At 42.9% G+C, this 23,085-nt stretch overlaps 2 protein-coding genes across 14 annotated transcripts in view; both read right to left on the bottom strand.

Annotated features, from left to right (window-relative positions):
* LOC123767335 (protein nervous wreck) overlaps window positions 1-8,951 on the bottom strand; it is a 103,076-nt gene extending 94,125 nt beyond the window's left edge. For all 13 annotated transcript variants that reach the window (XM_069312962.1, XM_069312961.1, XM_069312972.1 and 10 more), the window contains exon 1: window positions 8,831-8,951. In XM_069312962.1, the coding sequence (XP_069169063.1) occupies window positions 8,831-8,851 (21 nt within the window). In that variant the 5' untranslated portion in view covers window positions 8,852-8,951. The remainder of the gene's footprint in view (window positions 1-8,830) is intronic.
* A 7,714-nt stretch (window positions 8,952-16,665) lies between these two features.
* On the bottom strand, window positions 16,666-20,804 carry LOC123767336 (transposable element Hobo transposase). The gene is made up of 2 exons (XM_045756936.2): window positions 18,716-20,804; window positions 16,666-17,729 (listed from the first exon to the last, which is right to left on the bottom strand). The coding sequence occupies exons 1-2, from the start codon at window positions 20,625-20,627 to the stop codon at window positions 17,722-17,724; spliced, it is 1,920 nt and encodes a 639-aa protein (XP_045612892.2). The 5' UTR covers window positions 20,628-20,804; the 3' UTR covers window positions 16,666-17,721.
* Between the last annotated feature and the right edge of the window lie 2,281 nt (window positions 20,805-23,085).

Genomic DNA, 23,085 nt, shown 5'->3' on the forward strand with positions numbered 1-23,085 from the left:
GAGCCTGCCATGGGGAAAGTGAGGCCCCTGAAAACGACAGCTTATTTGTGAAGACGAATGTGAAAAATGAGCGTTTTTGTGTAGAAATAATAATATAAAAATACAAATACTAGCGCTTCTCTACAATAATATAAATCAATAAACATTATATATATTATAATATACATTTACCACACTACTGTGGATGTAACATTTCGTTCACCTGGGCACTAGGGGACTCGAATACCGGACCTACAGCATGGGAAACAGTCGCTCTATCAACTGCCCAGTTGCGCAGCTGATAGAGCGACTGGCTCCTGTTCTGGTGGTCGGGTGTTCGAGGCTCCTAGTGCCCAGGTGAATGAATATATATATATATATATATATATATATATATATATATATATATATATATATATATATATATATATATATATATATATATATATATATATATATATGCGAACAAGCCTGAATGGTCCCCAGGACATATGCAACTGAAAACTCACACCCCAGAAGTGACTCGAACCCATACTCCCAGAAGCAACGCATCTGGTATGTACAAGACGCCTTAATCCACTTGACCATCACGACCGGACATAATGAGGTGATAGCCGAGGCTATTTGAACCACCCCACCGCCGGCACTCGGATAGTTATCTTGGGCATAGCATTTTACCAAATCACCTCATTCTTTGGGGCAACACGTGAGGAACACAAATGCGAACAAGCCTGAATGGTCCCCAGGACATATGCAACTGAAAACTCACACCCCAGAAGTGACTCGAACCCATACTCCCAGAAGCAACGCATCTGGTATGTACAAGACGCCTTAATCCACTTGACCATCACGACCGGACATAATGAGGTGATAGCCGAGGCTATTTGAACCACCCCACCGCCGGCACTCGGATAGTTATCTTGGGCATAGCATTTTACCAAATCACCTCATTCTTTGGGGCAACACGTGAGGAACACAAATGCGAACAAGCCTGAATGGTCCCCAGGACATATGCAACTGAAAACTCACACCCCAGAAGTGACTCGAACCCATACTCCCAGAAGCAACGCATCTGGTATGTACAAGACGCCTTAATCCACTTGACCATCACGACCGGACATAATGAGGTGATAGCCGAGGCTATCACCTCGGCTCCAGTTGCATATGTCCTGGGGACCATTCAGGCTTGTTCGCATTTGTGTTCCTCACGTGTTGCCCCAAAGAATGAGGTGATTTGGTAAAATGCTATGCCCAAGATAACTATCCGAGTGCCGGCGGTGGGGTGGTTCAAATAGCCTCGGCTATCACCTCATTATGTCCGGTCGTGATGGTCAAGTGGATTAAGGCGTCTTGTACATACCAGATGCGTTGCTTCTGGGAGTATGGGTTCGAGTCACTTCTGGGGTGTGAGTTTTCAGTTGCATATGTCCTGGGGACCATTCAGGCTTGTTCGCATTTGTGTTCCTCACGTGTTGCCCCAAAGAATGAGGTGATTTGGTAAAATGCTATGCCCAAGATAACTATCCGAGTGCCGGCGGTGGGGTGGTTCAAATAGCCTCGGCTATCACCTCATTATGTCCGGTCGTGATGGTCAAGTGGATTAAGGCGTCTTGTACATACCAGATGCGTTGCTTCTGGGAGTATGGGTTCGAGTCACTTCTGGGGTGTGAGTTTTCAGTTGCATATGTCCTGGGGACCATTCAGGCTTGTTCGCATTTGTGTTCCTCACGTGTTGCCCCAAAGAATGAGGTGATTTGGTAAAATGCTATGCCCAAGATAACTATCCGAGTGCCGGCGGTGGGGTGGTTCAAATAGCCTCGGCTATCACCTCATTATGTCCGGTCGTGATGGTCAAGTGGATTAAGGCGTCTTGTACATACCAGATGCGTTGCTTCTGGGAGTATGGGTTCGAGTCACTTCTGGGGTGTGAGTTTTCAGTTATATATATATATATATATATATACACATACATAAACGCCAAGCAGTGTATTAACGGCCAGACTATTCGAATTGACTTATCTTGAGAAAGTGTGTGTGTGTGTGTGTGTGTGTGTGTGTGTGTGTGTGTGTGTGTGTACTCACCTATATGTACTCACCTATATGTGCTTGCAGGATCGAGCATTGACTCTTGGATCCCGCCTTTCGAGCATCGGTTGTTTACAGCAATGACTCCTGTCCCATTTCCCTATCATACCTGGTTTTAAAATTATGAATAGTATTTGCTTCCACAACCTGTTCCTGAAGTGCATTCCATTTCCCCACTACTCTCACGCTAAAAGAAAACTTCCTAACATCTCTGTGACTCATCTGAGTTTCAAGCTTCCATCCATGTCCTCTCGTTCTGTTACTATTCCGTGTGAACATTTCGTCTATGTCCACTCTGTCAATTCCTCTGAGTATCTTATACGTTCCTATCATGTCCCCCCCTCTCCCTTCTTCTTTCTAGTGTCGTAAGGCACAGTTCCCTCAGGCGCCCTTCATACCCCATCCCTCGTAGCTCTGGGACGAGTCTCGTTGCAAACCTCTGAACCTTTTCCAGTTTCATTATATGCTTCTTCAGATGGGGACTCCATGATGAGGCGGCATACTCTAAGACTGGCCTTACGTAGGCAGTGTAAAGCGCCCTAAATGCCTCCTTACTTAGGTTTCTGAATGATGTTCTAACTTTTGCCAGTGTAGAGTACGCTGCTGTCGTTATCCTATTAATATGTGCCTCAGGAGATAGATTAGGTGTTACGTCCACCCCCAGGTCTCTTTCACGCGTCGTTACAGGTAGGCTGTTCCCCTTCATTGTGTACTGTCCCTTTGGTCTCCTATCTCCTAGTCCCATTTCCATAACTTTACATTTGCTCGTGTTGAATTCTAGTAGCCATTTCTCTGACCATCTCTGCAATCTGTTCAGGTCCTCTTGGAGGATCCTGCAATCCTCATCTGTCACAACTCTTCTCATCAACTTTGCATCATCCGCAAACATCGACATGTAGGACTCTACGCCTGTAAACATGTCGTTAACATATACAAGAAATAGAATTGGTCCCAGCACCGATCCTTGTGGTACTCCACTTGTTACTGTTCGCCAGTCCGACTTCTCGCCCCTTACCGTAACTCTTTGGCTCCTTCCTGTTAGGTAGTTCCTTATCCATTCTAGGACCTTTCCCCCCACCCCCGCCTGCCTCTCGAGCTTGAACAGCAGTCTCATGTGCGGTACTGTATCAAAGACTTTTTGGCAGTCCAGAAATATGCAGTCTGCCCAACCATCTCTGTCCTGTCTTATCCTCGTTATTTTATCATAGAATTCCAGAAGGTTTGTTAGGCACGATTTCCCTGTCCAGAACCCATGTTGATGTTTGTTCACAAACCTAATGTTCTCCAGGTGTGCAACCAGTCGTAGCCTAATTATTCTTTCCAGTATTTTACAGGGGATGCTTGTCAGTGATACAGGTCTGTAGTTAAGTGCCTCCTCCCTATCTCCTTTCTTGAAGATCGGCACGACATTTGCCTTCTTCCAGCAACTGGGCAATTCTCCTGACATAAGTGACTCATTAAAGATCATTGCCAGAGGCACGCTGAGGGCCTGTGCTGCTTCTTTTAGTATCCACGGTGATACTTTGTCTGGTCCAACTGCTTTAGTTGCATCTAGAGTTGTCAACTGTTTCATTACCTCCTCTGCTGTCACCTCTATATCTGATAGTCTTTCATCTAGGGTAACCCCTTCCAACAATGGGAGCTGCTCAGGCTCGGTAGTGAACACTCCATGGAAACTGGCATTCAGTGCCTCGCAGATTTCCTTGTCACTTTCAGTATATGCCCCCTCTGTCTTCCTTAGTCTTGTCACTTGGTCGTTCACCGACATTTTTCTTCTTATATGACTGTGTAGTAACTTAGGTTGTTTTTTCGCTTTGATTGCAATATCGTTCTCATAGTCCCTTTCCGATGTTCGTCTTATGTTAATGTAATCGTTCCTAGCTCTGTTGTATCTGCTTCTGTTGTCCTCTGTTCTTTGTCTTCTGTACTTCCTCCACTCCCGCCTGCTGGCCATTTTTGCTTCCTGACACTGTCTATTAAACCATGGGTTATTATATTCCCTTTTATTTTTTCCCTTTACCGTTGGTATAAATCTCTCTTCGGCCTCCTGGCATTTCTGTATGACTAGGTCCATCATATCTTGGACTGTTTTTCCTCTAATTTCTTCCTCCCACTGCACTTCACCCAGATAGTCCCTCATCCTCATATAGTCCCCTTTCCTGTAGTCAGCTCTCCTTTCCCAGATCTCTTGTCCCATGGTCATAAGTTTGAATTCCATCATGTAGTCAAAGACTAGGACACAATGGTCACTGGCCCCTAGAGGTATTTCATGCTCTAAATTCTCGATATCTTCTACGTTCTGGGTGAAAATCAGGTCTAATAGGCTCGGTGCATCTCCTCCTCTTTCCCTTGTGTCTTCCTTCACATGTTGTGTCAGGAAATTCCTGTCTATAACATCTACTAATTTTGCTCCCCACGTTTCGTCCCCTCCATGGGGATTCCTTGATTCCCAATTTATCTCTCCATGATTTAGGTCCCCCATGATCAGCAGCTTCGCTCTCATTCTGTGGGCTAGTGTTGCTGCCTTCTGCAGTTCATCTATACATGCTTTGTTGTTGTCATCATACTCCTGCCTGGGTCTTCTACTGTTTGGTGGGGGATTGTAGATTACCATGATCACAATCTTCCTCCCATCTACTGTCAGAGTTCCATGTATGAAGCTTGTGCACTCATTGGTAACTCGATTTCCCAGGTCTTCAAACTTCCATTTCCGCTTTATTAGGAGTGCTACTCCCCCTCCCTGTCTCTGTGTCCTCTCTTTTCGTATCACCTGGTACCCTTCAGGAAAGATTGCATCTGAGATCATGTCATTAATTTTAGTTTCCACAATTGCAACTATGTCAGGATCTGCTTCACTCACTCTTTCTTTTATCTCTTCTGCTTTATTAGATACCCCATCAGCATTGGTGTACCAAACCTTGAGATTCTTCATGGAAACTCTTGTACCAGAGTTCTCCCTTTCTCTGGGGGTCTGGGGGGATCTGGGGGATGTCTGGGGGGTGACTGGGGGCAGAGGGGATCCGGGGGATCTGGGGGGTGTCTGGGGGATGACTGGGGGCGGGGAGGGTCCGGGGGATGTCCGGGGGGATCCGGGGGGTGTCTGGGGGGGTCCGGGGGGTGTATGGGGGGTGAAAGAGTTCAGGAGGGGTGCTTGGGGGGCTACTGGGGGCTGGGCTTCTAGGAAGGTAGGTAGGAGGGTCTGGGGTAGGGCCTGGGTAGGTAGGTCTGGAGTTGGAAGGGCATACTGGGTCTGAAGATTAGGGAGGGCATAGAGGGGTTGGGAGATAGCGTAAGGTTGGGAGACAGATAGAGGTTGAGAGGTTGGGAGGGGGAAGGATAGAGGGGGTGGGGGGGACCTCCCACCTCCCTCGCAAGGGTGGGGGGTCACATGGAAGGAGAGGGGATGAGGAGGGGTGAGGGCAGGGTAGGCTTTGGGTGTTGAGGGGATGAGGTCTGGGTGGGTTCTTGGGGTTGAGGGGATGAGGTCTGGATGGGTTTTGGGGGTTGAGGGGATGAGAGCTGGGTGGGTTTTGGGGGTTGAGGGGATGAGGGCTGGACGGGTTTTGGGGGTTGAGGTGATGAGGGGGTCCTTGGAATGTGGGATGAATTTGACTCCAGTGGGGTCAGAGGGGTCAAGGGATGTGCTGGGGAGATAAGCAGGGGCGGCTGATTTGGGGAAGGGGTGACCTGAGAAGCACTTGTGAGCTGGTTAGCATGGGGTGGATTAGCACTGGGGTGTGTAGCTGCGCTCAAATGGGAAGAGTCGTATTGTTGTTTGCATGCTCTGTGGGCAATCTGTTCCTCCTTCGTCATGAATTTGTCAATAAATACGTTGTAGTAATTTTCGCTACCTCTGAGTAGGTGTTTGTGATGCAGTATGTAATCCACTGCCTCTTCGTTAGTGAACTGTACCAGGACAGGTCGTTTCCTGTTACAGTTGTATGGTCCAATGCGTCGGTGGACTTGCACCTCATTCCCTGCCATCTGGGCTCTCATGTCTCTCAAGATCCCCTGTAGTTCCAAATCCTCAATCTCCATCCTTTCCTGCCTCGATGGTGCCCTGGCTTCAAGTAATCCATGGATTATGATTGTCCTCTTTCTCAGTTCAGGGTCATGCTGGTGGCCCTCTCCCTGGCTGACCCCCACCCCTCCTACACCCGCTACTCCACCTACTACTACTCCCCCTTCCCCTGCCAAGCTTCCCTTATTCCTGCCAAATTCATTAGTAAGCCTAGATATTTCTCCTTGCCATTCTACCCTGCTCTTCCTGATTTCCTCTTGAATATAATCCATAAACTGTGTGTGTGTGTGTGTGTGTGTGTGTGTGTGTGTGTGTGTGTGTGTGTTTACTCTTTTGAGCCGGCAGGATCGAGCTGTTAGCGCTTGAGCCCGGCCTTTCTAACCATTGGTTGTCTACTCCTTCTAATCATTGGTTGTCTATCTTAAGCAGTCCCCTTGGCGCAGTGGTAACACACTCGCTCCCGCGCTTCGCGAGCGAAGTGAACCGCCTGGGGGTTCGTATCCTGGCCGGGTAGGATTAACTAGGCGTCAATCCTTAATTGTGCGCCTCTTTTCACCCAGCAGTGAATGGGTGAACTGAGGCGTAGCTGAAAGCTATGAGCTTTCCTCATAGCTCAAACCTCTTAGTTCTTGGACTATTCTGGTGATATATTTCTGAACTTTGTCCAGCATCATTCTGTACTGACCGAAATGAGGACCCTACGCCATGCCGTATATTCCAGAACTGATCTGACTTTAACGACACAAACTCCTCAACGACACTGTTGACACTCGATTGATTGATTGATGAAGATTAAGCCACCCAAAAGATGGCACGGGCATGAATAGCCCGTAAGTGGAGGCCTTTTTGAGCCATTACCAGTATCAATAGATGATACTGGAGATCTGTGGAGGTGCGACTGCACCCTGCGTGACGGGAGATGTCTCCCGTGTGTTGACATTCCTAAAGGCAATTCTTATACAAGCCAACCTTCCGAATGCACCCCAAGGGTTGCTGGGGGTTGGTTAGTCATTATATATATATATATATATATATATATATATATATATATATATATATATATATATATATATATATATATATATATATATATATATATATATAATGTCATTCAACACAACAGCAGTGTAACTATTATTAATTTTCTTTCCTGATATTTTCGATTCAACACAAATATCTTCTACCATCCGGAGAGTGAAAAAACACTATATCACTTAATCTTTTCCTTTTTATTTGTTCGACGTTTCGTCATCAATGTGACATCTTCAGGAATAAACTCTGTTGAACACACACACCCACGATTGTAGCATCGTAGGTGCGTCCCAAAATATGCTAGTATATAGAGAGAAAATACAAGCATATAATTATCTACTTTTTGCTTTCCCATCTACCACGTGTTATTTCTCATATCTACTCAGTACTATATCTACCCCCGTCCTATTTCCCATCTACTTCGTCCTATCTCCCATCTCCAGTGATATCTCTCTCATCTACCCATTCTATTTCTCGCATGCTCTTGCATACAATTTCGATTATTTCTCACGAAAGTTCTCCATCGGGGATTCGATATCATGCAATAGGTAGAAATATTCCTAAAAAAAGACTAGCTCTGGTTAAGATGATCACAAAACTATACGCTCTTTCGTATGCGTGAGTTTATAAATTATAGCGAGGACCACAAAAATAGGGGGGAAGGTAGAAATAGCCTAAGCTACTCTTTCCCTTTGAGATGTATTTCTTTCTTGTCTCAATAAACATACTTGAACTTGAACTACTAAAGTCTATAGGGTTTTTTGGGTCCGTGAGGGTGGAGGGTGGACACTGTCCATTACCCACGGGGGTGGAGGGTAGACACTGTCCATTACCCACGGGGGTGGAGGGTAGACACTGTCCATTACCCATGAGGGTGGAGGGTAGACACTGTCCATTACCCATGAGGGTGGAGGGTAGACACTGCCCATTACCCATGGGGGTGGAGGGTGGACACTGTCCATTACCCACGGGGGTGGAGGGTAGACACTGTCCATTACCCATGAGGGTGGAGGGTAGACACTGTCCATTACCCATGAGGGTGGAGGGTAGACACTGTCCATTACCCATGAGGGTGGAGGGTAGACACTGTCCATTACCCATGAGGGTGGAGGGTAGACACTGTCCATTACCCATGAGGGTGGAGGGTAGACACTGTCCATTACCCATGGGGGTGGAGGGTAGACACTGTCCATTACCCATGAGGGTGGAGGGTAGACACTGTCCATTACCCATGAGGGTGGAGGGTAGACAGTCCTATTACCCATGAGGATGGAGGGGTAGACACTGTAAATTACCCATGAGGGTGGAGGGTAGACACTGTCCATTACCCATGAGGGTGGAGGGTAGACACTGTCCATTACCCATGAGGGTGGAGGGTAGACACTGTCCATTACCCATGGGTGTGGGTTCGTCAGATGGGGAGGAAAAGGTTGAATATAATCAGTTCCTCATGGTTGTGGGGCCATAACACCTCCCCCTTCCCCCTTTGGTGCTCAGCTGATAACCGATAACACCCTCTTATCACCCCATGACCCACACCCCCATTGATTTCTCGAGCGGATTACCATCTCTCTTGTTGCTTTAATGTTAAGCTTCAAGAGTCCCTTTGGAGAACATTCACCTTGTCTCAACACGAGAGAGAGAGATATTCCACTAGTAAGTAATCCCAGGAAGGAAGAAGGAGGTCAAAAGCATCTCCTAGCACGGACTTACCTTCCTTGGAGGCGGCTGCATCCTGACATTAATCCTAACCTGAGTGTTTTATGTTATATTTAAGAAGTTTGAGGTGGCACGAGGTTCAGCAGCGCTCCCCACCTCCACACTGGCTACCATACTACTCTCTTCCCTGCGGCTCTTACGGCCCGGCCGCGCCCGCCCCGCCTTCACTCCAGCCGGGGTTGCTCATGTTCCCGGCCCGCCCACATGCACATTTCCTCCCCTTCTACTCTCTCGTTCGTGCTGCTGCCCCCCGGGGGCATCTGGGGTCTAGTTTGGCAATGATGTTCATCATTTAAGGTTATGACAGTGGCTTTGTGAGATGTTAATTGGAGGGTAACCGGTTTGGGGAGGGGGTGAGGGCAGCGCGAGGAACAGCTAGTAACGATCCGGTTGGCGGGGGAGGCGGACAGGGCCGGTTGCCAGTGCGGCCGGTGTATTCCTATTCATTTTACCGTCAATTTCTCTTGCATACCTCAGAGTCCACGCCTGTCACGTGTCCGGGGGCATTGGATTTCTGGTATCGCGTCACATTTGTGGCTCGCTTGTGAGGAACGCACGATCGAATCCCATAAACTGTAGAGTGAAGATTCCCATTCCCCTCTGACCTGTCGACTCCCCTCGCTGGGGAAGGTGATATACGAGTATAACTTCAGTAAGTCATGGCATATCGCTGCTGCTTCACAGACCTGTGGTAGCTGTGTGAAATTTGTTGATATGTTATATTCTGTATTTGCTTGAAGGCTGGCACTCTGGGGCAACGACATATTTCATCTCCCGATGGAAAAAAAAAAAGATATTGCCAAGAATTAACAAAAAAATGGACCGTCCATCAAGAGACTGCCACAGCTCATTAGTAAATATGATAAATATAAAACTCACTATAAAGGTGTTCCCGGAAAGCTGGATTTCATGTTCATTGAACTTAAGAAGAGATCCAAGAGCTGGCTAGTTGCCAGTCCCAGCGCCTTGAAGGTGGTGAACCAGAGAGGTAACGCTCTCACATCTACATATCCCATCCAGTCCCCAACAAACTCAGTCACAATATATTGACGTCGCACTGTAATTAGTGCTTGCATCTAAAAAAAAAAAATACAACTTTACTTAGCATAGCAGTAAATAAAGATTAGTTGGGGGATGCAGAAGAAATTAAACCAGTATATTGAGAGAAAATCTATGAGGTTTATTGAGTTTTAAAACATGTTGCATTTTGTCCACGTCCACCCCAACTGTGTCATTCTCAACTACGCAGTTTTACCCGCCCTTGCACTCTCTCTCTTAACTCTTAGCCACCCACCCACTCTGCCTCTCACACCTAGAGAAGAGCGAAGAAGAGAGAGAGAGTGAGAGTGAGGTCTCATTACTTGTGATTCTCTGGTATTCTCTACAATAATAGGGGAAAGTTTTCTCATCAGTATTATGCACAAGATTCAGATGATCTTCCTTTATATAGCTTTATCCAGCCACACACTACACCACACCCGCCAAGCCTGCTACACCACACCCGCCAAGCCTGCTACACCACACCCTCCACACCAGCTACACCACACCCTCCACACCACACCACACTTTTCACACAAATCTTCACCCTTCAAATCTCCACAAAATCATTCACTCAAAGAACACAAAAACAGACAATCTGCCCGAAACGCGAAATAACTACTGTTTTCTGTTTTTTATTTTTTAATAAAATTATTATTATTATTATTATTATTATTATTATTATTATTATTATTATTATTATTATTATTATTCGAACCTTCACATTGGGTACTCCCAAGCACTCGTTATAAACCACTAGACTACGATATGCTAGAGAAGTAAGGCAACCTGGGATTGAGCTGAATCCTCTAGGCGGGTCTGAGGCTTCCAGTGAAACCTCGTATTCATGCATTCATAAGTTCACTTCAGATTCTTAAGTTCACTTCTGTTCCTAAGTTCACTTCTATTCCTAAGTTTACGTTCGTGCATAACCAGTATTATGAACTTCGGTACGACGTCGCAACATCACTTCATTTAAACTTGTTAATGTTTAATACATTAAGTTATTATTGACTTAACCATTTTTTTTATTATTTTCTACCATTAAATGCGACTACGACTTGTTTGGCTAATTATGTAATGTAAAATATCTTCACTGATGACAAGGTCCACCTCGCCACAAAGACCGGATGGCTATTACGACCTCCATGGTAATTAGCGAATTATTGATACCCAAGGAATATCCTGTAATTATTGGATTATTGGTGAGAGTCATTACAGACGGCAATACATAGAACTAACAGTAATTAGCTAACTTATTATTAACTGACTTATTAAGAATAATGAACTGACTGCAGAGGCCAAGTGAGACATGTATATATATTGAGAGGTATACCAAGCCTCTCGGTGGGTATAGACTGAGAGTTTATTTTAGTATTGCACTATGCTCAGGAGTAAAATATACTTGCAATTGTGGTTGCAACCTTCCATGGGTTGACAGGTCTGAAGCTCAACACCAAACCCAAGAGGAATTAACGATGCGTTGCTCCCACACATATCTGCCGAAGCCGTAAATGCCATCATTTCAAAATTAAATTGGGAAAAAAATCTCAGAAACAATTAGGGAGGGGGGGTGGAAGATACCTTTGACAACCCATGAGCTTCCTGTCCCCGTCAAGGCCAGTAGAGAGAGATATATATGGTATCTTTCAGGCGTAACCGTAATGGCCTATAGGTATTGCTTGGGAAGCCTATGATGGCATGCGTTAACCAATACTGATCGCTATAGGCTATACTTGTTCTGAAATAATGCATCGCTTTTTACGTATAATTTCCCTAAGGCCAAAAAATAGTGTATAATAATGGTAATTGACGTGATGTCCCGTTTTCTGGGCGTGGGTATTCAGGTAGGTTTGGTTCGGGTAATTTAATGAATACTTAGACCTAGGTTAGGTTAGGTATTTTGGCTCTATTGGCAATCATTTATAAATTTGTAGTTCGTGGGGTGTACGCAAAATTATAACAATGTTATAATAATTATAATAATATTTATTTATAGTTGAGAAAAATGCCATTTTTCTTTATCACAAATCAAGTTAACGTTAATTAATGCACCTTTCGCGTCGGCTGACTAACTATAGCCTCATTTTAATCAAACTTATAAAGTTTAAGTTGAATACAATATAAACAAATAATAAAATGCATAACCTTCAATAATCCTAGCAGTTTCAAATAAATTTTGGATAGTAGAAATGTCACCCTACGTAAACCTACCAGCTAACGTAAACCTAAAAAAAAAATAGAATTCTGTCACCATAAAAAAATAGAATTCTATCCACTTTAGAGACAGATTTTGTATATTATCATCATCATCATCATCAAAGCTCTCCTATTTTTTTTTTTTGAGATATATACAAGAGTTGTTACATTCTTGTACAGCCACTAGTACGCGTAGCGTTTCGGGCAGGTCCCTGGAATACGATCCCCGCCGCGAAGAATCGTTGTTACAACCAAGTACACATTTTACTGTTGCGTTAAACAGAGGCTACAGTTAAGGAATTGTGCCCAGTAAATCCTCCCCGGCCAGGATACGAACCCATGACATAGCGCTCGCGGAACGCCAGGCGAGTGTCTTACCACTACACCACTGAAACTGGTGTAGCGGTAGTGGTGGTCCTAATTAAGCCAACTGCTGACTTTCACAAAGCTGCAACCCACAACTGTTGCCTAACTTCCGTGTATGTGAAAGAATATGTGCCCAAGCGTTTCTGTTCTGCCCGGGGACTGAACCAAAGACGAGGTGCTCCACGAGGACGCTGACCACTATTCTACTTCTGCCGGAACCCATTTAGCTAATTGAGAGTAATTGTGAAGAATATGCCAATGTATTAACACTAATGAATAATTTTGCAAGTATATATAGTGCATGATTGCCTCAAATAGTAGACCAACTTCTCTATCATATGTTTAGCCTTTAGCCTTACCTGAATATGTTTAGCCTTAATATTACCATAGTATCCCTAAAAAACCTTTGCGGTATCGTACTTTGTCAATCTGTATGGTAGAAAACGGAGAGATAATCTCTACCATAAACTTTTATATTTACCTGAGGGCCACCAACTCCTTTTATTTATTTGTATATATACAAGAGTTCTTACTTTCTTGTACAGCCACCAGACCGCATAGCGTTTCGGGCAGGTCCTTAATCCTAATATTCCCTGGAATACGAACCGCCAAATTGTTTAACAACCAGGTACCCATTTTACTGTTTGATTAAACAGAGGGTACAGTTAAGGATTAGTGTCCAGTCAATCCTCCCTGGCCAGGATACGAACCCAGGCCAAAGCGCTCGCGAAACGCCAGGCGAGTGTCTAACCGCTACGCCACGGGGACTGCACTAGTGGTCTCGACGAGCACAGGAGCCGGCGGCTTGTCAAATGTCCCCCAGTTGCCCTGGTGATCTTTTCCAGTTGGCGGAAACAAGTGGGCAAAGTTTCTCTCACCCTGATGCTCCTGTCACCTAGCAGTAAATAGGTACCTGGGAGTTAGACAGCTGCTGCGGACTGCTTCCTGGGGATGTGTGTGTATGTGAAAATTAGGATTAAGGACCTGCCCGAAACGCTATATGCGTGCTAGTGGCTTTACAAGAATGTAAGAACTCTTGTATATACAAATAACAAGTTGGATTTTAAAGTTTAACAGGGTTTTGGCATTTACGGCTTCGGCGGGTAGGCGGTTCCATGTGTTTATAACCCTGTGGGTGATATATTCTTATACAAAAGTTATAATGCACGACACGATTACAAAATCCGAAATACAGTTTGTTTTTCCAATAACACTGCAGTTAGAGACCTTAAGAACTGCCGATACATGCGTTCTAAATGGAAATATAAACTTTGTATATGCAAAATACAATGTAAAGTTTTACTGGCATTTATAATCACAGTTTGGGATTCCTTATTCTGCCCGAAACTCTGCGCGTACTAGTGGCTTTACAAGAGTGTAAATACTGTACTATGCTATGTATTCTCACAAACCCAATGTACCTTCTTGTATATAAATAAATAAATTACTTACAGCCACCTGCCATAATTAACGATATTCCTGTCTATTTCCGGCATTTATACTGACACCGTTTGGGAGACGGCTATATGTGCTATCCGTATGTATATAGTTCTCAGTTGTAAACATAATTCTTAATACTAATAGCGCTTGAATACTAATGTTTTCTGCCCTTTGCAAGTCAGTGATTGTTTTTCTGTCAGAACTATAGTTCCTTGAAGTACTGTAGTGTGGTTTAAGTAATAGGGACTTGAAGTGGAGGGGGGGTAGAAGTAGCCTAAGCTACTCTATCCCTTTGAGATGTATTTTTTTCTTGTCTCAATAAACTTACTTGAACTTGAACTTGAACTTGTGTTTGTACATGTTTAGTTACACATCGCCGGAGACAGGAAGGTTGGACCACCGACTGACCTTCTTCAGGATGCCACCCACAACAGTTGCCTAACTCCTGGGGTATGTATATACTAGCTAGGTGAACAGAGGCATCAGGGGAAAGGCAATATTGTCCAAACGCTTCTGTCCTGCTGCAGGAGCCGAACCGAGATTTTTAGGCTGTGATCCTGCTCCGCCAGAAAACTTGGAATGGTGTCTAAGATCTTGAAAATGATAAGACTAGGATGAGCTATGGTTTGGTGGGCATTGAAACACACATAGTAGATAATATATATTCTCAAAATACATTACAGGATGGTTTAGTTTAGTTTATTATGCACCCCATACCCATCCTGTGGGCGGTAATAGAAGGGTTACAGAGGCACATAATTGTTCTAGACTTGTCTCTGAATTCACATATTTTTTTCGTTCTCTGTTACATAGTGACTAGGGGTGTGCGAATAATTTTGTTGACACAGTTCACATTTGGTCAGGTCTACATCGGCAGATAATGAGAATTCCCAGAGATACTTGTAACCGAGTCTAAGCCGAGCAGTAGTCACATCTAGAAGTCTGCTGATTCTATTGGATGATCCATAGATGTGTGGCTCCTCTTGCATGTTAGTATGATGATAGATGGAATTACTGGTGTCAGTTGTACACAAAAGCAATTAGTAAGAACAATAGGGATTCTTGAACCACAATACCAGCAGCCCGTTCTCCTGATTTGCCATTCCAAATCAAATCCAACCTCCTAACCTAACTATAAACGTACAAACCCAACCATCCCCCCTAACCTATCGAGTCTGATGCATAGAAAACGTAGATACTTGTGCAAGTATCTACGTAAATTAAAGAAAGTGAAAACGTAGATACTAGCTCATTGTGAAACCGTTAGTCATTTAGCGACTTTATTCACTATACAGAATTCCTGCCTTTTTTATCTGGACCTTAACGAGCTTAACATTACGCAGTAGAACTCTCGAAACCAACTACAGGTAAATCCTTGATTTCATGTGACTAACGAACCCAACAGTTTAATCCACGAGTCCATTGTTCACGCATCAAGTTCCTCCGCGAATAGGCTGCTAGGTCTTATATATCTATATATCTTTAGATAATTATTATTAATATACCATATGTAAAACTTTGAGTGTTTATGTGTATTTGTTAGCTAATTTTCTGCTTAGTAATTTGTGATTTTTTTTTTAGCATTGAAGAAGTGTTATCTTCAAAACGTGTGTACGTGTGGAAAATATATGAAGATATAAATGAAAATCTTCATATATTTTCATATCCTAAAATATATGAAATATATAGTATTACACATATTTTAAGATATGAAGATATAAATAAGAAATTACAATGCGATATATAGAGACGAAAAAAGAATCACGGAGAAATGAACAAAATAGACAAAAAGTACTTTTGTATCCATTAAATCAAACATCAAACTCCCAGTACAGAATACAGCCGGTGTTTGCCCGAAATTCTATGCGTAGTAGTGACTTTAGGTACTGTATGTACTAGCTCTATCTATAAATCCAACATTATGTTTGTAACTCATCTTCTGTGTACATATGTACGTTTACCTGAATAAACATTTGAAATTGAATTTGGTGTAGTACGTCGTTTGGTACAAAATAAATCGGGTATAATATGTCGTCCAGTACAAATTATAGCAGATATATACATCATTCGATACAAAATACAGCGGGCACAATATGGCCGAACACAACAGCAGATTTATTATGTTTTGTATAAAACACGAAGGCATAATGTAGCATTTAATACAAAATTCAGATATTATGGTATCTGGTATAAAATACAACATATACAATAAGGCGTCCGAAATTGCAAAATGCAGCAGGTACAATACAATGTGCAGTACAAAATACATTAGTTAGTGCAACATGTGGTTCAAAATAACGAATCCAGTATGGCATACAGTGCAAAATAAAGCAAATACAACAAGGAATATAGAAATAAGGCACATAGAATTCGTCTGATATAAAATACAGTGAATACAAACGGGATCTGGTATATAAAAAAACCACTTGTTATACACTATACAGAGATCACATCCTAAACAGCACCCATGTGTGCTGTGTGTGTGTATATATATATATATATATATATATATATATATATATATATATATATATATATATATATATATATATATATATGTATATATATATATATATATATATATATATATATATATATATATATATATATATATAACTGAAAACTCATATATATATATATATATATATATATATATATATATATATATATATATATATATATATATATATAACTGAAAACTCATATATATATATATATATATATATATATATATATATATATATATATATATATATATATATATATATATATATATATATATATATCAGTGTTCAGTGAGAATCCACAAGGTTTTCTCTGAGTACTTTATTTTCTTCTCCGAGGATATGAGTCCCTACAATTGCACCATATATATATATATATATATATATATATATATATATATATATATATATATATATATATATATATATATATATAATATATTTTTATCTCATAACGAATATTAAATGAAAGCTATGAATATCTCAAATGCTGTATAAACTGTGAATCACAACGACTTTGTGAAACAATTCCAATATATATTTTTTACAATAGGCATCTCCCGGAGTCTAGTAATTCAATAAATATTGTTTACTCATTCGGAAAAATTTTTAAACTGCAAATTCTAGTGACGGATTATGCTTTTACAATGGAAGGCATATGATGAGAGATTTGTTTAACGGTTAAAGAAATTTTTTATTGGCCGTGCTAAGTAAGACAAGGAAAGCCGAAGGTAAACTTGTAAATGTGAACTAAAACTAAGATGGTGGCCAAGAGAGCCTAGCTATTGCTAAGATCAATAAGGTTGCAGTCTTCCTTGTTATCTACCATATACTTTAATCACTAAAAATAGGTAACGATAGTAGGTAACTGAAGTGTATATATACTGATAAGCACATCCGTCGTGCGTGGCTGAGTTTGGAGATAGGAAATAACAAGCAGCAAATATTCTTACGGGCTATTCATGCCCGTGCCACTTCTTGGGTGGCTTAATCTCTATCAATCAATCAGCAAATATTCTGTCTTGAACATAATCCACGATTAAAATAAACTTAGTATATACACAGGAGAAACGAGATACACCTTTCGGTGTATATATTCCTGTGTTACATACGATCTTGCAAATACATGGGAACGAATTGCTAACCTGCTTATGCACAAGCAAACGACTATTATCACAAATATAATGGCACTTTTAAGTATTTTCCCAGCAGTAGGGAAGGTATGTGAGACAATGATGCAGTAGTGTGATTAAGACATGGGCCATCGCACCACAGGTATCGTAGTCGCCCTGAACTACTGACTGCTGGGTCCCCAAACGACGCTCCAGGCAGCCATCTTCACCCATCTGCAGGAGGAACAATAGTTTAGTTTATAATGGACACTGATATCCTAACCTAACCTAACTTGTTGACCAGACCACACACTAGAAGGTGAAGGGACGACGACGTTTCGGTCCGTCCTGGACCATTCTCAAGTCGATTGTGACTTGAGAATGGTCCAGGACGGTCCATAATCGACTTGAGAATGGTCCAGGACGGACCGAAACGTCGTCGTCCCTTCACCTTCTAGTGTGTGGTCTGGTCAACATACTTTAGCCACGTTATTGTGACTCATCGCCTGCCTAACCTAACTTAGTGAGATGGTGGCCTTCGGGTATATTCTGGAGCCTTTGAGTATAATACACACACATATCTAGCCCCTCACAGAACCACATAATCTGTGTATCCTAAACTTAACTTACATTACAGTGTATTTACAGGTACTCAAAAGTCAAGTACTATCACCTTTAAACAGTGCAGTATAAATACTGTAGCACTGTTGTCTAATATTCTCGGCTCACAATCATGGGACACTGGTTCACACCTTTGGCAGGACAGAGATGCTTGGGCGCGTATCTATTCACCTGCTGCCTCTGTTCACCTAGCAGTTGAATAAGTACCTGGGAGTTAGTTGCTTGTTGTGGGTTGCATCTTGGGAAAGGTCAGTAGTTGCTCTAGGGGGACTCGATAAGCCTAAATACAGGCTTCTTGTCCACTATAACGAGATTTTGATACCACCTATCATACTGTAGGGTTCCTAAGCCCTATTATAGGCTACAAAGGGGGGTAGAAATAGCCTAAGCTACTCTATCCCTTTGAGATGTATTTTTCTTATCTCAATAAACATACTTGAGCTTGATAGGCTACTTCTACCTCCCTATGACCCTATGTGATACATAAAGTCTGCTAAACACTCAACATCATGTTAAAACTACTATATGATCAAACGACTCGCTCTAGCTGTAACACCATATCAATCATGATATTAACAAGCAAATCATAGTCCACTAACCAGAGTTATTTGTTGACTGTGAAAGGCGTGAATGTAGAAACACTAAGTCATCCATGTTGTGTTCGTTGCCCCACGACGACCCCAGATCTTTCATCCTGGCAGCGATCTTGGTGAGGTGGGAGGTGGGTGTAGCTGAGGCAGGGACGGCCAGAACTCTCTGAGCCACGGCGGCCAGCAGGGGCAGCATGCTCGAGTTCTTATGCCACCACAGCAGTAGGTCCTCAGAGTCGGTATAGTCCTTCATGATAGTGTATAGGAGGATCTCTCGCTCGGCAGTGCTGTCATCGTCTTGTTCGTTGTCCTTATCTTCCAAGTATGCCAGAGGACTGCTTTCCTGTTTAGGTCTTTTCTTGGGTGGTTCGCTGATGTCAATGTGGCTTTGAGCTAAACGCTTCACCTCTTTTCGCACTAACTCTCTTTCCTCTGGGCATAGTATCTTTAAGCTGTTCATGCGCGGGTTAAAAAACACTGCAATTTTGTGTAATAAATTGACCTCTTCATTCTGGTCAAGGCAGTGTTTTATAGACTTCTTCAGTGCCGCTAATACTTCAGTGTCGCCACCGTCAGGTGCGCATGTGTTACGCAGATGTAGGAACCAGGGAACCACCTTGTGCAGCGTGGGCGTCTGGCAGCACTCCATGTCTTCAATGGCAGACTGGAAGGGCTTCAGTATGGTAATAAGGTGTCGCATCTGTGCCTCGCTCTCGCTGCTTAGAGCATCTAGTAGTCTCTTGTCCTGTGTCACCTTCAGCAGTTCGGAGCGCATGTCACATATCCTCTCCGACAATTGCAAGGTTTTCCTCCAGTCAGACTCACCGTTAGTAATATCCACTTCCAACTGTGCTGACAACTTTGCGTTATCCTTGTTGACAAGCCGGATAATCTCTCTGAATTTTTCTAAATTTGTAAAAATGTCTTTTGTAGATTGCCTATCATTTGTAAGTAGCTGATTGACAGATTGATTTATCATACATGAAAAACTTTTAATCATGGTTGCATCTTTGCAAATGTCATGTACAGATTCCTGGGCACTCATTATCAGCGTCAACTTCTCTGGTGTAGTTTCAAATCCAAATTTCCCTACGAAGCGTAATACTTCTCTCGGTCCTCTCTGGATATCATTTTGAAAATCACACACACCGAGAAAGTCTGTCTCAATACTCCAGTCTTTGACATAATGCACTGTTAATGCCATGATGGACGACGAGGCATGGGTTTTGAATGTGTGAAGGGCAACCGCTGCTGCTCCATGTAACAGATGAGAGCGAAGAGCTGCCCTAAGCTTCCTCCTCTCTTCCCCCGCCCGAGCACACACACGCTTCGCCACCGTAGCCGCTGGAGGAAGCACAGATTCCACTTCAAATTTACCATGAAGCGCTCCACAGTCCACCAGGAACTGAGCCAGCTTTCTGAAACCATGGCCATTCAGGCACTGGTATGGCAACATATCAATGGCAACATATTCAGCACAAATGTCAGCAGTTCGCGTGAATATATCCCATTCCTCGTTATTCCTCGAGTCTTCATATACCTCTTCTTTGACATGCACTTCAGGAACGACTATGCTGTGAGCGGGCAGAGCGCCAGCCGCAGAACACGACCGAAGGTGACTGAACAGCGACGAAGTACCAGATATGTGGGGGTCGTGTCTCAGCACATCCAGACAATACATGCAGCCAGCGTACCCCACCAAGTTGCCCTGATCGTCTAACACCATGCGAAAGTGTTCCCATACTTTAGATCTTCCACGCCTGTCTGTGGTGAGTTTATATACGCCACTCCGAAGTTTCTCCCGCACGTATCTTCTTAATTCTGAAAGATTGTTCTCTATTTTGGTATCGAGGATTCCCGCAGCTGATAGTTTATCATTGATACTGTTGCCAGTGTAAGGCGTTGATATGAGGCTCTCCATAGCGAGTTTATACGCGAGCGGCAACGCACACCGCAAGAAATCTAACCACGGGCGGTACTGAGGCTTCCCTAGTGTTAGCGCGGGACCGCAGCCAAATCAATGGCTGTGGTCACCCGCTTGCAACCGCTCAGGCGGTATTCATTGGACACCGCGAGCCTCCGGTAAGTATCCGCTATTCTGATTGGTCAGCGCGGAGTACCCGCACACCGAGCGATTGAGTTTCCGAAGAGGTTGGGCGGCGCCGGGCGGATGTCTGGCAGCGGGGTGGAGCAGACCGCGGTTACCACCCCGACAACTCCCTCTGCCTTCACTTTATTATTGTGCTAGGCTACGATACCCAACTATAATAAACTTGTAATATAGTAACTGTAATCTTGCAATATATATCATTTCGAGCGTTGTGATAAACTTTTGCCATGAACGAAATGAATTGTAAATGGTATAGAGACGAAATATTATGGTGTTGAGTTAGCCACGTTAATTTTAAACAAAGCGGCGAGCGAGAGAAATAGTTTAAATATGTAGTCGTCCCCATATTAAAATCTGAATCCCCCATGGTAAACATAACAATTGTAAACTTTGTGAACAAGAGCTGGGACATACTCTCCAACACTATATCTGCGATTGCCCTGTTATAAGCGACTTCAGACCAAATAGTATGAGGTACTTTGAGCTCTGTAATTAGAGCTGTAATCTTTTATCTTTCTTCTTTTTCTTTCCCTTTTTCTTTCTCTTACGATCTCTTTCTTATTCCTATTATTACCCCCTTTATTACCTTCCGTTCCTGTTGCCTTGCTTTTTCTTCCTAACCTCCAAGATTTCCTTCTCCTCACCTCTCTCTTGCCTATTTATTGCCATTGCCTCCTTCCTCGCATCCTTACGGGCTATTCATGCCCGTGCCACCTCTTGTGTATGGCTTAATCTTTATCAATCAATCTTCCTCGCATCACAGGCACCGCTCCCGTGCCAGGTAAGTCCACTACGGGATCACCATAGCCTGTGCTACTTGCCCCGCTCCTGTACCAGGTATGTTACGGGCTCACCATACCCCGTGCTACTTGGAACTTATTCCGAGTAGCTGAATCTATAACAACAACATCCTCGCATCACAATCGACTTGATCGATTGGACAGTCCTGGACCGAAATCAACGTTTGGGTCCAGGACGGACCGAAACGTCGTCGTCTCATCACTTTCTAGTGTGTGGTTTGGTCAACAGCTCTGTAATACTTCATACACTTAGGAATATTGGAAGATATGCTTATGCTGTACCCATTTTTTTATTAATACATGAGGTACATCTGCATTAGTGCAGCTACCCTAGACTATATGAAGGGGAGTACAGTGTGTCAAAAAAGCTAACTAGGTGATGCTAAAAAATCCCCATCACACAGGATGGTTAGTCATACAGAGGCATGTGATAGGCGGTCTGCACTGGCAGACTCTGGATGCATTTTGAGGATATCATCAACAAAAGAGTGAATAAGGTAGCAGTGGTAATAAAAGTCCCCATCTCGCAGGATGGTTAGTCATACAGGGCTATATGTTTAGTGGCCTACACTGGCAAATTTTCGGTACACTGCTAGGATGCTGTACCTAGATTTTGCTAGTGGGGGCTAATAGATCAGCCTTACATTTTATGTTGACCCTTAGTCAGAGTTGTTTATTTTTGTATTTGAAGCTGGTATTTTCTCCCCTGATTCCATGAATGACTATCCTGTGAGATGGGAATATTTAGATGAACTTATGGCTAGTTGTTTAATCAGAGTTGGTTTGTTTTGTATCGAGACAGGTAATTTCTCCCCGGATTCATGTATGACTAACCATCCTGTAAGGTGGGAATATTGGATGAACTTATAGCTAGTTTTTTTTATCTACACTGTGTAATCTTTCATATAGAATAGGGTAGCAGCACGGTGCTGTGTATATCTAAGCCTGTTAAATAAAAAAATATATAAAATTATAGTTAATATGCATCATTAATAAATGTTTTATACATATGGACGTGCAGAGCGAATGCAGTTCCCGGACGTTCCCTAAGAAAAAAATCGCTAACAAGGTTGAATTGAAATTGAAATTGAAATAAGTTTATTGAGGTAAAATACACACAAAGGGATGAGGTAGCTCAAGCTATTCTCACCCCGTTCAGTACATCGTGTTAATACATACATATAAACACATCACAAACAATAAACATATTACCAAACATTCTGAGATCTAACAAGGTTAACCTCCAACTTAACGACGTCAACGATTGTTGTTTAATAACAATGGCGTTCTCGTTGAACAAGGAGCAACGGTTTCAAGCTCAACAAGCCACAATGTAGGACTGAGAACAGGAGATGTTTTTTCACCCTAAGGGTTATAAACCCACGGAATAGCCTAGGCGCTGAAGCCGTTAAATACCAAAACTGTTAAACTTTAAAATCCGGCTGGACAAAATCATTAGAGCAAATGAT

This window comes from Procambarus clarkii, chromosome 74 (assembly GCF_040958095.1).
Source record: "Procambarus clarkii isolate CNS0578487 chromosome 74, FALCON_Pclarkii_2.0, whole genome shotgun sequence".
Taxonomy (NCBI): Eukaryota; Metazoa; Arthropoda; class Malacostraca; order Decapoda; family Cambaridae; genus Procambarus; species Procambarus clarkii.